Source organism: Heliconius melpomene, chromosome 6 (assembly GCF_056956725.1).
Source record: "Heliconius melpomene rosina isolate 202511_hmr_F chromosome 6, ASM5695672v1, whole genome shotgun sequence".
NCBI lineage: Eukaryota > Metazoa > Arthropoda > Insecta > Lepidoptera > Nymphalidae > Heliconius > Heliconius melpomene.
In genome coordinates, this window is record NC_140394.1 from 8780068 (window position 1) to 8795010 (window position 14943).

Here is a 14943-nt window from a genome sequence, read left to right on the forward strand (position 1 = left end):
TAGAGTAAGTAGTCACAGAAAACGCAATGTAAAATGCATTTGATCGTCAATTAAAATTAAATAAATAACAAGTTTATTGTTTTTATATTAAAAAAATTATATAATTATGTTTGAGACATATTGAAAATATTCTTAATTACAACATAAATTTATTATAAATGAAACTAAATTTAAAGAGAAAAAAAGTAACTGTATTCATTTTTTTCTTATATTATCTGTCGTTATTGATTATAGTTTTATATGGTATATAAAATTGAATTATGCTTTTTAATTATAATTTTTTAATAGTTTTCATAGTTAAAAATTTTCTGTAATATCCAACCCTCCACCTAGAATACAAGAATATCTGAATAAACGTATAAGTATATTGAATTCTTACTCTCTACAGCAAACTAGCGAAACACTTCTACCACAGCTAGATATTCTAAATGTTATTTTAAAGTAGAAACTTTATTGAAAGTTTATTATGTACCAGAACTATACTTCCAAAACTATGTTTGTATATTATATTTCGATACGTGATGCCCCGCAATTCAGGACACCACACTTCGTCGATTCGCTGGATTGCATCCCCATTCTGAGCTTTTTTTTATTTTTTTAGAAGGGTAGGCAATAGGAACCTGGTGTTAAGACACTTCGTTGCCTTTAAGATACTTACGTTCTCCACTTTTCGTCGAATTCTTGAGGCATTGTGTATTGAGTGGCGAAACACAACGCCGGGCTTTGCCTCATAATGGATGGATTTTTTTGGGAAGAATAGTTTTAGTTAAAATTCTTAATAAATATCTTACACTATAGTGCCTGCTAGTGTCACGGTTCCCTCTGTCCGATCTCAGTCTGTTAAAAATATTCTAATATAAGAAACAATTAGAGCATTAATACTATTATTCCGTTCAAGTTCCTGTCCAATCACTCATATAAGAATATTTCTAATACAATATAAGATCGGAACGGAAAGGTAACGAGCCGCAACCAGTATTATAGAGTGAATCCTGCCTTAATTTAACTTGAAACATCATTAAAATAGAGTGCGTAAATATATAAAATAAAATAAAAAGAAAATTCGTTCAAATAATATTTTAATAAAAAAAAATTGCAATCAACTAAAACAGAATAAGCGATGCATATTTGTATCTATATTTACACTAAAAACTATTTAATTAAAAACATCAAATATATAACAAAGCGGAATGTATGACTATATAATAAAAAAATATATTACTGCTACAAAGAGATTTCTAAAAAAATATAATAATTCGTATTTATTATTTTTGCAAGCTCAAGGTTTCATTAGATTTAAAAATTGAACCTTATTGTCTTATTTTTAATACAAAATTACAATGCTTATAAACAATTATAAATATAGTGTTAAAATAATAATTCACAAAATTTTAAACGATATAAATATAATATAAATTTACGAACGAAACAATATTTTTTCCCACAAAATAAAGGAATAATAAAGGCAGTTATCATTTAATACTCTTCTCTACATACCTATTGAATAATGTATGAGATAAATATACAGAGTATTTTTGTCAGCACTACTTTAAGTGAAACCACAGTTTTAACTACTCTATACAAATCTAATACAATTTTTTAAAACATCCCAAAATATAAAAATGTTTTTTTTTTAAATAATTAAATTATCGTTGTAAAATAAAACGCTATTTGTAAAGGGCGACGCACACAGACATAAACCTCTCAAAGGGACACCGCCGCAAACGCCTTATTCAGAAATCGAGTAGGTATTGGCGAGGAATTTTAACGTTGTATAATAACCTTTAGTAGTATTTTTGTGGAGATTGGATGGAAAATCGTAAAATTAAAAAAAAATCCTACGTCTCAAACTTTTGATACCTATCTTAATTAATTTCTTTAGGTATAGGTTTGAAATATTTAATCCTATATGCCGTTCACGTAAAAGAAGTGCTGACGCTTGACCCTGTTTACTTAAGAGATGTTTCTCAAATCAAAAGAATAGGTTAAAAAAACATAATACGCGAAGGAGCCCAGTGTTAAGATAAGGTACCGGTGGGGAACAAACCGACAACCGTCGCGTTTACTGCCACTACGCCACCACGCCTATACATAATGATTCCCCAATATATTTATCGTTCCGTGACTAGGACGATTTACACGTAACTAATTGTAATTCTTTACAACGTAATATTACCAATTAGAGAAAGAAATTATAGTACAAAATAAGCATTTTTTTAAACTAAATAGCATTACTTACTAAGTACAAAAATTAAGTCACAGTATACACACTATAATTATCTTTTTCAAATTTTTGTAAACTTACTTAATCAAAATGTTAATGCAAGCAGACCTTGTTAAACAAACCAATCCATGTTCAGGAATTACTTTAAAAATTGAACACATTACACATATTTTAAATGGTATTAAAATTTAAAAATGTATATAAACAAAAATATGTTACTATATGATATAAAAATTTTAATATCAAATTAAAAAATAATAGTCACATTGATTTGTGTTACATCACTATCGATTTTTTATATGAGTGCAACCCTATTTCAATAATCGGTTTGATCGATTTGTTAAATAATAATATTTTAATATTTATTTTTAAATAACGTAATTTTTATTTCTTTTATAATACATTTTTTTACATTTGATATGAAATAGAAAATTAAACATCTTATACCTTGACTTTGAAGTTTGAAAAACTGTGAAGGGTTTTTATTTAATGTTGATTCACATTTTAAAAAAATGCCTGAATACGTCTATTTATTACCAAAGACTTATATTAGAATACTTTAATTATAATAAAAAAATGATTAGTTAAATTACGAAAGTATCGAATAAAGATAAGATACCTTAATGGGAATGGAGTGCCCTATGCCTGCAGGATACAGAAGCTATAAGAAAAAAGTTAAATTATAATGTTAATACACATACACATAGTGAAATTTAAAAAGTTAAAGAAAAAAAATAAAGATGAAAATAAGAATATTAATAATTAAAAGCACCAATACAAATTAAAGGATCTAAAATACAAAACATTAAGTAGAAATTAAGCCTTTTAAATCTATAATATTCATTTAACTAATAACTTAGGTAACCCATGCCAACTACGTTAACAGACTCAGAAACGATTTAAATATTAATTGAAGTTATTCCACACCACGCATAGACAAATATTTTTAGAAAATGTATAAAATTTGACTGTTTCCACGATGTGCGAGTTCGAATCCTATTATATTCAAATATTTAGACGTTTTCTAAAAATATTGCTTAAGGTTTCTATTGAGGTTAGTATTGGAGTTATACAACTATTAGATAAAACAATAAAATTAATGGTGATACCAATTTTAGTAAAGATTCCGTATTCTATTCTATAATATAAACGTTAAATTATAAATATATTATTTTAGGCCAATTGCATCTCACCATTGAAATCATATCTCAACATCACTTAAGCCATTCATTTTTAATATTAAATAGTGTTTTAATTACACAAATACTGTTCGCCCTTTCAAGTAAACAATTTTTAATTAAATTTTCTTAAAGTATGTTTTATTAACAAAAATTTTGAACAGTAAGAATATAAATTAGATCTCTATATCAATGCTTTTTTTAAAAAAATCTTTTTTAATTGAAACTTAATACCATCAAACGCATACATCAGAATAAGAAATAATAAAAAAAGATGCAAGCGACTAGCATTTATAATAATAAATAAATTTAAAGTTTACTTTTTAATTATTTTGTACAATAAAGAATATTACATTATTAAAAATAATTGCCATACTTCTTTTTACACATTGCCATATTTTTACTCAAATAAAATTTTTAAAAATATACATAACTAACGATACTTTAAAAATAAAAACCAATAACCATATCATATGGAAATCTGTATCTGTATTTTAAACCTTTAGCTTAATTAAATCCTAATTCTAAGTTTAAGCCATCGTTAACAGACAAAATCTAGGTTAAACCGTTAACAGAGAAAACCACTGATGATAAGCATAACTTAAAATAAACCAGAACTAAACTGAAGTTTAACTACGGCTTATTCTTCATTAACTGCCGATTTTTTGTCTTCTCGCCAACTGAGCAACTCGTCTAAAAGATCTTCTAAGTGGGGATTTCCACCTAAGCGCTGAACCTGAAAATTATAAAATTTTATATGTTATTATTGCTATATGTACATACAAAAGCGCAGTTGTGGGTTCGATTACCACTCACATTGATCATGATTTAATGATTCAAACCGCGGCGTTGAGATCCGCCGCTTACCACGCAATGCCTCGAGATTTCGGTGGAACGTGGGATACGGAAATGGCGTAATGGGAACCGAGTGTCTTCAGAACTAAGCTAAACAAAACTTTACCTAAACAAAATGTCGTTAAAATTAAAGAACCTACATTGAGATATTATAGTAATTAATAGAATTATATGAAATTTAATTGCACCTGATGTGTAATGATTTAATTGTACCTGACTGAATGTCTCGAATAATCTCAAATATTATATTATAAATATGAAGTTAATAATAAATGTCAATGTATGTGAGAATGGATAGCGTTTAGGTCGCTAGTTTTTAATAAAACAAATCTTACCTCAGCTCTCGCTTCATTATCGAGCTCTTGTAAACAATCTCTTGTGTACTGGAAACTTCCAAACTTTTCTAATAAAGATATACAATATCTTTTGACTTCCACATCTCGTGTGCGTTGACGTAAAATATCTGTTTTAGTTCAGGATATTATCTTATATAAATATAATTATAATTCTAATGTGCGTGTCTATTACCAAAATTGACAAGACTGATTAAGATGACGCTACTCAACACGTCAATGTCATAAAAAGGAGGTTCGTGGGGATCGGAGTGTCTTGACACTATGTTCTTTCCGTCTAACTCACTATATGCGGGATACGATGTGAAGCAAAAAAATATTATGTATTGAAATGTTTGTTTTCTTTTTTTTCTTTTTAAAAGGATACGAAGCACTTGATTATCGCCCTTCTGATTCCGTATGGCGTGTATGATAGGGAAACTGAACTTGCCCTCCGTCAAATCTTCACAGTAACTCTTGTTGTCTGAATACTGAAATAATATACATTGATATTTTTATCAGCCTAATTTATTTTTATATAAAATAAATTAAGTGAAATAATTTAATAAAAAGACATGAGATTGAACTTACCTCTCGCAAACACAAATTACAATAATCATCCCTAATCTGGAAATATAATCCAAGTATAGATGATAATTTGGTAAAGTCTGATTTGTTATCACTAAATAATTGCATCAGTCGAATGGCTAACATGAACAGTCCACCAGTTTCTGAAAATAATAACAATTTTAAATATAAATTGCTACCTAAACGCGGCCTTGGCCGCTCATACTTGCTATTAAATTGTAAGCTTATGTGTTATTCTCATACAAGTATATAAGCTACATTAAAGCTGTAAAGTTTCATCTAAATCCATACAGTAGTTTTTGCGTACTACTTACTAGCATTTACTTGCGACTTGTCTCTAACAAGATCAAACGCGACGTCGAATTTCGCCACTCATCACGCACTCAAAAATTTGCCAGAAAGCCGGGAACGAAGTGTCTTAATACTAGACTCGCTTTATCTACCCCGCAACATGCGGGATAAAGCGTGAAGCTAAAAATATATACTAAAAATTTTTAAAAAAAGGAAATATCTCACTTTTCATCGTCATCTCCTTGTATTCGTCTTCGGTGGGACACTGGAAGTTATCACGCCAGTATATTTCTAAGCCTTGGCCGCGATGCAACTCCAACAGCTGTTCCGTATACACAGTAGTAGCCTGGAATTTCATGAAATACCCTATTTAAAAAAAAACTAGATTTCAAATTTTGAACCCGCTCTACTTGTGTTTTGAGCTCTCTTTGACCACTTAAGCTATAATATGTTCAGAGAAATTTCCAGAGAAATTTCTTTACATTCACAAAAGTCCAAAATATGTCTTAAGTCCCTTGTAACAAAGTCGTTCTGACTTATATGATATTCCTTTTTGATATTCCTTTAAAATAAGGAAAAGAAATATTTTGATAATATTTTTCGTATTTTTATAATATAAATATTGGAATTTAGTACATAGCAAAACGAGCAATATCTCAAACTGAAATTCGGGTGTAAAGCGGAGAATGTAGTGTGTTAGCACTAGGTTCTCTCTGCCTACCCTAATATTTGCGGGATAATGGGTGAAGCTAACCCACAACCGTCGCGTTCACAGTCAGACGCCGTCCCACTACGCTAAAACATAATGACTTTACCAATGGATGACCAAGTTTCAGGGTCTTCTCCAATGCGATGATAATGACATAGTTGGCTGCGTTGATCGTACTCGCTATGCCGTAGATCGAATGAGCTACTGGAATACCCCTTCGCAAGATTGAGTTGTCTTGTATATCGTCCAACCTGTGGAAAATTGTAAACAGTTTGTGCTTATCAAAGTATTTGTAAACCGACCCAACTCTGAGATCGATCTTAAGATGCCGTTTTCATTCATCTATGAAGAGCGATCTCAGAGTTGAGAGCTGTTTATAAATACGGATCTAAGGAAAGAAAAGTAACATTTTATTTTAGAAAACGTATAAAAATTTGAAGTCACTATACGTTCAATTTTTTATACGTTTTCAAAAAAAATAGGCATCTTCTTTTTCTTCCTTCCTGCCTTCTTCCGGGAGGTCTCACTGCAGGAACTGGTATAGCAAGGCACTTGCATCCGACATAGTTCTTAGGCTGGCGAGTAACGTTGCCAAACCATCTCAGGCGACGCTCTTGGAGCTTATTCGCTACGTCACGGACCCCAAGACTACCTCAGATGAATGTGTTGCGTATGCGGTCAGACCGCGTTACGCCGCACATCCACCTCAGCATCTTCATTTCCGTGACGTGAAGCTCCTGAGTGTGCCGAGATAGTGCTGGCCAACATTCGCTGCCGTATAAAAGAACCGGTCGGATGATGCTCTTGTATATCAACCCCTTGAGCTATAATAAGCATACATATAATAAGCATATAAATTAATAAGTAAACGAAGAATTTTAGAATAAAAAAAAATATTCTTATTCAGAAAATGTATTAAAAGTTCCTAAGTGTGGAATAACACTTTGAAAATGTAAAAATATAAAAAAAAAACTATTTTTAATAATAAAAAAAAAAGACTATAATCCTATATCTTATAAAACAAAGTCGCTTTTCGTGTCTGTCTGTTGTTTCTAACTCTTCTTCTTCTAAACCACCCAACGGATTTTTATGCGGTTTTCACCATTAGGTCGAGTGTTTTTCATAGAAGGTTTATATATAGTTTATTATTTGTACATTCTTATGTAAATTAACATAAATACGATAAATGTGTATAAAGTCCTACCCGTTGAGACACTTTCGCGCATGCGCTGCTCTAATGGTAAGTACTACATGAAAAAGATGTACTGGAGTATTGTTCCTCTTAATAAGATCTACAAAAAAGTCCGCGAGAGCATATTCGTATCTTTTAAGAATAACGTGTAGTGATCATTTTTCTGTCTAATAATAATAATTTTAATATATTTTTTATTGTAAGTCATATTTTTCCATAATTGTATTAATCCTTATCCTTTAAAATACTTTTTTAATTTTCTCCGTTAAACGAAGACAAAATTTGCTTTTTTAAACTATTTCGAAATTGCGAATAGTTTTACAGAAAAACGCATTTAATTGTTGACACATCCCGCCGTTGACACGTCAGTTGTATGTTACTCAAGTTTCACTTATCCCTTACTCTCAGTATATAAGTAAGTATATTAGTTAAGTTGGCCATTTAATGTAGATCAAAACTGTCTTTTTCATTTTAATAAGTACTTTAGAAGTTGTTACAATATCAAAAAATCCTTGCTGCGAAACGGCTCGCCACTCGGCATTCGTCCGCCGCGCCCGCCTGCCTTACACGCATCGGTGGTTCAGTGGTAGCAAGTTCGCCTGCCACGCGGGCGGCCCGGGTTCGATTCCCGGCCGATGCATTCTATTTAATTTTCCTCACAGGCAGCCACGTAGTGCTTGCTTTTCATCAGGGACAGAATACCCTCTTCAGCATTAACCACAAGCTCGAAAAAAAAAACCCGCCTGCCTTTATAGCAACGAAGATTTAGATGCGTTTGCAAGTATTGGATAATTGGAGTTGCATGTATTATTTCAGCGCGATATGTTTGGTTTCATATTTTTTTGTAGTAGTTATTAGTAGGTAGGTTTTTGTTTATAATTTCTTCCGTTTAAAAATAGTCACTTAAATATATTTTAATAAGTACTTGAAAACATTGGTAGTACAGATTTAAAATTACGGTACCTACTAAAAAATCCTTGCTGTGTAAAACAATTTTGGAATTTTGGATTTGGAAAATCCATATTGAAACTACGAAAATGCGGGTTGTATTAGGGTTTAATTAATTTTCACATTATCTTAAGTGCTTTGCAAACATATATTATATGAATAATAAAGTAGTAAAAGCGGGCGAAGTCGCAAGAGGGTCGCTAGTAATTTATAAAATATTTTTATTTCTATTATTTGTGTTGTGTTATAACCATTACGGAAATAAACAGAATATTTCAAATAACCTTGTAATAAAAATTTAATTCGTTAGTGGCAATAATGCGATGTTTTCCTTCAAGTGTAATAAAAACTTACATTTAATCATTTAATTACTAAATTTTATATATATATATATATATATATATATATATATATATATATATATATATATAGGTATGCATACGTTTTCATCAAGCTACATTGAAATTCTTATACGCTTATATACTTGTACGTTACAACTTATATATTATGAATGTATGTATGCATAATATCTAATATCTTTAAGTAAATGTTTACAAATTTCCAGTACCCAAATATAAAAAAATATGGCTGCACAGAATACTTTAAAATATAAATAAATATTTTTAGCATTACAAAGTATTATTCAAGACAAACATTCTGGTATTTGAAAGAAATGAAGAGAGGACGGAATATAGATCATCATTAGAAGTATGATCATCATTAGAAGTATGTTCAGTAGAGATGGAATCCGTAGCAGGGTTATCGGTGCCTTAGCTGCATTGATGAGATGGCGAAACGTCAGCACAGCTGCACTTTTAGCCGTAGCTGCACAATGCAATGTTGGTACCGAAGCTATTATAAGGCCGCAAAACGTGAGTATTACAGAAGGAGAATGAAGAAAAGATGAATGCTGTGGCGATCTCTTCGTAGAATTTTCATTAATTGTTTTATTTATTTATATAAATAATATTGTATTTTATTGTATAAAAATACTTCTAACTTCGATAACACAAGAGAAGTATAATGCAGACTATCGCAAAGTTTTCGCAATATCCTGAGAACAGTAACGAAAAGAACGCGGCTACTGTTAAAAATGTATATATAATTCAACAAATTTCTCAAATGATAATACAGCAAATATATTAATATATATATTTTTTTAATTTTCGTCCTCATTCATAACTCAAACAGCAAACTCTTGAATAAAAGTTGGAGCACCTTAAATTGAAAGATAATTTTTAAGCAATATATCTAGATCTCGAGGGAGCCTACTCTTAAGACACTCCGTTCCCCATTTTCCGCCGAATTTTGATGGGATTGCGTGTGAGAGAACTGAACGCCGCGGTTTGACTCAACACCAGAGCGAAGAAATAAAGATATACTTAAATTTAAATAAATATTTCATCTCCTCGAGTGGGAATCGAACCCACAGCCAGTCGATTTTACAGTCACACTTTGTGCCCCTGCGCCACGACTGGCGCACTCATTTAATATTTGTTATAATTATTGAAAGAATCAATGGTAAGTACCTAAAAAACTATCCAAATGTTCTCCAATGGTGTCATCTAACGTAAACTCCAGAGTTCAGACTATCAATTTTATTAATACGTAAATAAAACTCAATTGAGGGATTGTTTACTTGGTCATGCTCAGAATTCAGCGCCAATTAAAGCAGTTAAAGACAATTGAGAGATGACTCATTGTCTACAAACAAATTTAGTATAAGAATGCTGTATTAATAATTAGCTTCACGCTGTATCCCGCACACAGCAGGGCAGGCAGAGGGAACCTAGTGTTAAGACACTCCGTTCCCAACTTTCTGCCGAATTCTGGAGGCATTGCGTATTGAGTGCCAGAACTCAACGCCGCGTTTTACCTCGACACCAGAACGAAGAAATGGAAATATAAACTCAAATAAAGAAGTATGCCCCTGCGCCAAGAGTAGCCTCGTGGCCTCGTGATTCTTTTATTTATTTATTATTGTTTTGTTTTTTTAAGTTCTATGATTTAATAACTTAGTTTATAGTCACAAGCTTAAATTACTATTATTTATAAGTACAAAAAATGTATATAACATACGTAGTTTCTTTTATATTAAATAATGTATATTGTAATTATTATATTATTTAATATAATTGATTTTAATTACAATAAATATAATATAACTGAGTGCAGACGTCATGGTGCAGAGGCACAAGCATGCTACTGCAATCGCTCGACTTTGGGTTCGAATTCCTCTCCAGGGAATATTTAATGTTTTCATTTCCTCGCTCTATTAACGAGGCAAAGCTTGGCATTAAGTTCTATCACTCAAAACGCAATGCCTCAAGAATTCGGCGGAAAGTGGAGGACGGACGTGTCTTAATAATGAATGAAGTGTTTTAACACTACATTCCCAACTTCCCTCCGCCTACCCTGCTATAATGTGTGAGATACAGATACATATGAAGCTATGATAATAATAATAATAAAAAGTATTGTAATTAATTTTATTCAATCGTCATAGTATTCAAGGTTTATAATTAAATAATATTATAAAAAATACTTGAATTGTTACCTCAATTAAAATATTATACAGTTAACGAAAAAACAAAAAAAAAAACGGGTGAACTAATGGTTAGTAGTAACTTATGTAAAAATAATTTATAATATCTCCGATAATTTATATCTACTTGTATTCATAAATAAAGACCGTTTTTTTAGAAATTTAACATAAGAATATATATGTTTCTAAACATATTTATTTTAAAAAGAAGTCTACCTTCTACTTATAAGTGAAAAAAAAAATCAAATGTATAAACAAGTACATTTTAAGGCATTAGTCTTGGCACATAACCATCACCAAGCCATTCAACAACCATCAAACCTTGATCCCACAACCATATTTATATTTGTTAACACTTGCAACTCATAAATTCATTTAATTTAATGACGCTACTTTTACCACCATTAATTAGTCTATACGAGTAAATAGGTTTCTTTACTACCTACAATTATAGAAACTCGTAAGAAACTAAAGTGTAATTTTTTTATGGTGTCATATTTTTAAATAAGTGTATTTATTTAAAAAAGACGAAAGATTATTTCCAAAGCATATAGTGCCCAATTAACCAATAAATATTGAATATATAAAGAAAACCTCGTTGTGACCAGAAACTTAACTGTTCATCAAATACTTCACTAAAGGTACTCTTTTCATCGTATAGTTGTATTTTCTCAGCGGCGTAAGAATCGGTTCGACTTGATATTGGCGACCAACGAACCCAAGTGGATTGCCTATGATAAAATTATACTTCAACGTGTGTATATTATAAATTGTAATACTATTTATGAACGCGACGGTTTTGGGTTCGATTCCCAAACGGAAGAATGAATTATTCTCATTTACTTGCTCTTATTATAATAAAACATAAAGCTAGCATATAATAAACGTCGTGGCGCAGCGGCACAATGGTGTCAATGTAAGAATTTAGCAGAAAGTGGGGAACGGAGTGTCTTAACACTAGGTTCCATTTGCTGTGTGCGGAATACAGCGTGAAGCTGATTTATTTATTTATTTATAAAGCTTATTATAAGAAAACAAAATACGGCGTTGAGTTCCGTAACTCAACACGCAATGTCGCGAAAATTGGTCGGTCCGTGAGATACGGAGTGTCTCCTCTGCATACCCTGCTATGTGCGGGATACAGCGCCTTTTATCTTCATAAAAAAGACACAAATTCATCTTTACTAAATTGTGAAAATATTTTATTGAGTTTTAGCTCAAATTAGGTAAAAACACAAATTACAAATTAGATAATCTTTAATTATTGTTGGATGACCTCTAAGATTCAGACTTCCATTTCATTTACATAAATATTAAATTTTATATAATCCTTATGATAAATGACTATATTTGGGTGTAAATATTATTATTGTTTTGACCTTTTTCAAATAATAAAAAAATATATATAAGAAATAGAGCAAGTAATTTTATAAAACTAAACCCAAAAGCGACTGACGACTACAAACCTTATCATATTATAGCCACATTACATAACATTTTTACTTAAATTGTAGCCTATTTGTTATTTTGATGTATATACTATAGTACTGTAAAATTTAATAGAAATCTGTTTAGTAATTTTAGAGTGAAAGTGGAACAAGTTATTTCTATAGAATTGGGTAACCAATATATTTATTTTGAAAATAAGAAACATATCTATTATTTAATATAAAAGAAAATATAAACTGCATGCTGTATTTCACATACGGTGTAGGTAGTCAGTAATGTAGTATTAAAATTCAATTTTCGAGACATTGCGCGGAGATTGGTGGAACTGAACATCGTCATTGGTTTTTTTGCCAGAGAGAAGAAATGAAAATGTTTTATTCTCCGAGTAAGAAACAAACCCTTGTGGGTCCCGCTTGTGGGTCTCGTTTACAGTTCGATGCTGTTGATGCTGTGCAGCTATGCCGATTTATCGATTTCATAAATAAATGTTTTAAAAATTTTATATAATTATTTAAAATTTAACAAAATATACTAGTAGAACATATAATTTAAAACCGATTCTACAAGATATGCATGCATATACATATTCATTTTGAATTGTAAAATAATTATTTTAATAATTTTGTGAAAGTAAGTTACCTAGTTTATAGGCACTTAAGAAAAACCTCTTATTTGTTTTTAAAAACAATTATTTACATAATAAGATCTTCAGTCTTTGCAATTTTTATGCATTTTCACACTGTTTTCCGTACATAGCAGGGTAGGCAGAGGGAACATAGTACTAAGACACTCTGTTCCCCACTTTTGGCCAAATTCTAGAGGCATTGCATATTGAGTGGCGGAGTTCAATGCCGCACTTTACCTCCTTACCGGAGCAAGGATATCAAAACATAAAATATTATATTCCCTCAAGTGATAATTGAACCCACAATTGTCGCGTTTTAATGCATTTTAGGAGAGTAGTTGATGATTAATATATGAGTGAAAAAAAATGCTATCATTATTACCATTGAAGTATAAATTTTTAAAAAAATATATAAATTAAAATCAAAATGCCATGCCATGCCATGCAAGTGTTTCAATGGAGAATGGAGTGTCTTAGCAGTAGGTTTCTAAGTTCCCTCAACCTACTCTGCTATGCGTGGGATACACAGCATAAAGCAAAAAATAATAATTTACTGACAGATAAATTCAACCTTGGTCTTCTTGGAGGTGAGGGAAAGCTACTGAAAAGCATTTTCACACAACACATTTTCCAAAAACTACTTTTAGATACCAAAAACAATGTGATAAATGTAATATGAATACTTTCATTTGCAATTACTTATACTAAAAAAATTATGATTTAGTCCTCAGTAATATTACACCAACAGATTTGAGAAACTGTGGGAAATTTTAATTGTGCTACTGTCAAATACAATGTAATGAATTGTTAAAGATTGTTATGTAGATTTAAATTTAGAAGGTACTTATTTGCTTTGTTAAATAATAAAGTGAATTCAGGTGGGTAAGCTGGAATTATGTATGACAAGTTTAGTTCATACTAGGCTACCTAGCCAATACAATATACTTATTGTGAACTCAGGTTTTATTTACGTTACATATATAATAACTACAATACTATATGTAATGGACAATAATGCACTGCCTGGATACCCCAGGTAGTTTAAACAATGCCTTGGAATTATACAGACTGCCAGTGACATACTTAAACATATGAATGATAGGTATAAAAATCTTCTTTATAGATAACATAACAACAACAAATACTTACAATAAGCTGGAATTGTGTAACATCTGAACTATCTCTCCAATGGCTCGGAGCTTGTCATCACTAACTCTTAACCAATAATTGAATGCCAATGTAAGTTTCGATCGAATTTGTTTTCCAGGCACTTGTTGGATGTAAGTAAAAGGCATCAGTAGTTTCTAAAACAATAAATGATAATTGAAATAAAACGAAAAGCTTTCAAATTTATATAACTGAATTTTATTTCTATAGTTTGTTATATTACGTAGCAAGTTGTATTTTTGATTAATTATTAAGTTACTGAATACTTAAAAGAAACCCGACAAAAATATTACAATAAAAATGTAATCATACTGTACAAATATTATAACTTACTTCATCTTGGTTTTTGTCACCATCCTTGCTTTTTACTAACGACATTTTATAGAATTTCTTATTTACAAAATTTAATAATTTTGTAAGTGCGGTCAAAAATCGATTTTTCACTGCAGTATTTTTCAGTCTGTCAAATATACTTTGACATGTGCGAAATAAGCCGACTTGGAACAGACTGGCAAATCGAAATGAGGAGTATATTTTATATAGAGGAAATGCGTGAAATGAAGTTTTGTTCAGTAAAATTAATTTTTTGTTCCATATAAAAAACATTTTATGATTGATACGTTAAAAAATATTATTAATTTATAAATTAACATAAATTATTAAAAAAATATCTAAACGTAAACAACCTACTCAAGGTTATAGTTTTAGTTTTTAAGTCTTTTAAAATTAAAATAAATTTACATATAAAACTGCCGAGTGGTGCCAGCTTAGAATAGCACCACTCCATCTCATTCCGTGGGTGTTGTAAGAGACGACTAAGGGAACATATCCAAAGAGAGC

The 14943-nt window shown here is 30.6% G+C and overlaps 1 protein-coding gene across 2 annotated transcripts; it reads right to left on the reverse strand.

The window, feature by feature from the left end:
• Positions 1-1066: 1066 nt before the first annotated feature.
• qm (geranylgeranyl pyrophosphate synthase quemao) lies at positions 1067-14621 on the reverse strand. Of its 2 annotated transcripts, XM_085186674.1 has the most exons (9): positions 14437-14621; positions 14086-14240; positions 11480-11593; positions 6284-6428; positions 5694-5814; positions 5181-5320; positions 4978-5080; positions 4593-4720; positions 1067-4138 (listed from the first exon to the last, which is right to left on the reverse strand). In XM_085186674.1, exons 1-9 carry the CDS (start codon positions 14479-14481, stop codon positions 4043-4045), a joined length of 1047 nt encoding a protein of 348 aa, XP_085042800.1. In that variant the 5' UTR covers positions 14482-14621; the 3' UTR covers positions 1067-4042. The 2 variants fall into 2 exon arrangements, with proteins under 2 accessions (XP_085042800.1, XP_085042801.1); XM_085186675.1 differs by lacking the exon at positions 11480-11593 and having other exon boundaries at positions 14437-14618.
• Between the last annotated feature and the right edge of the window lie 322 nt (positions 14622-14943).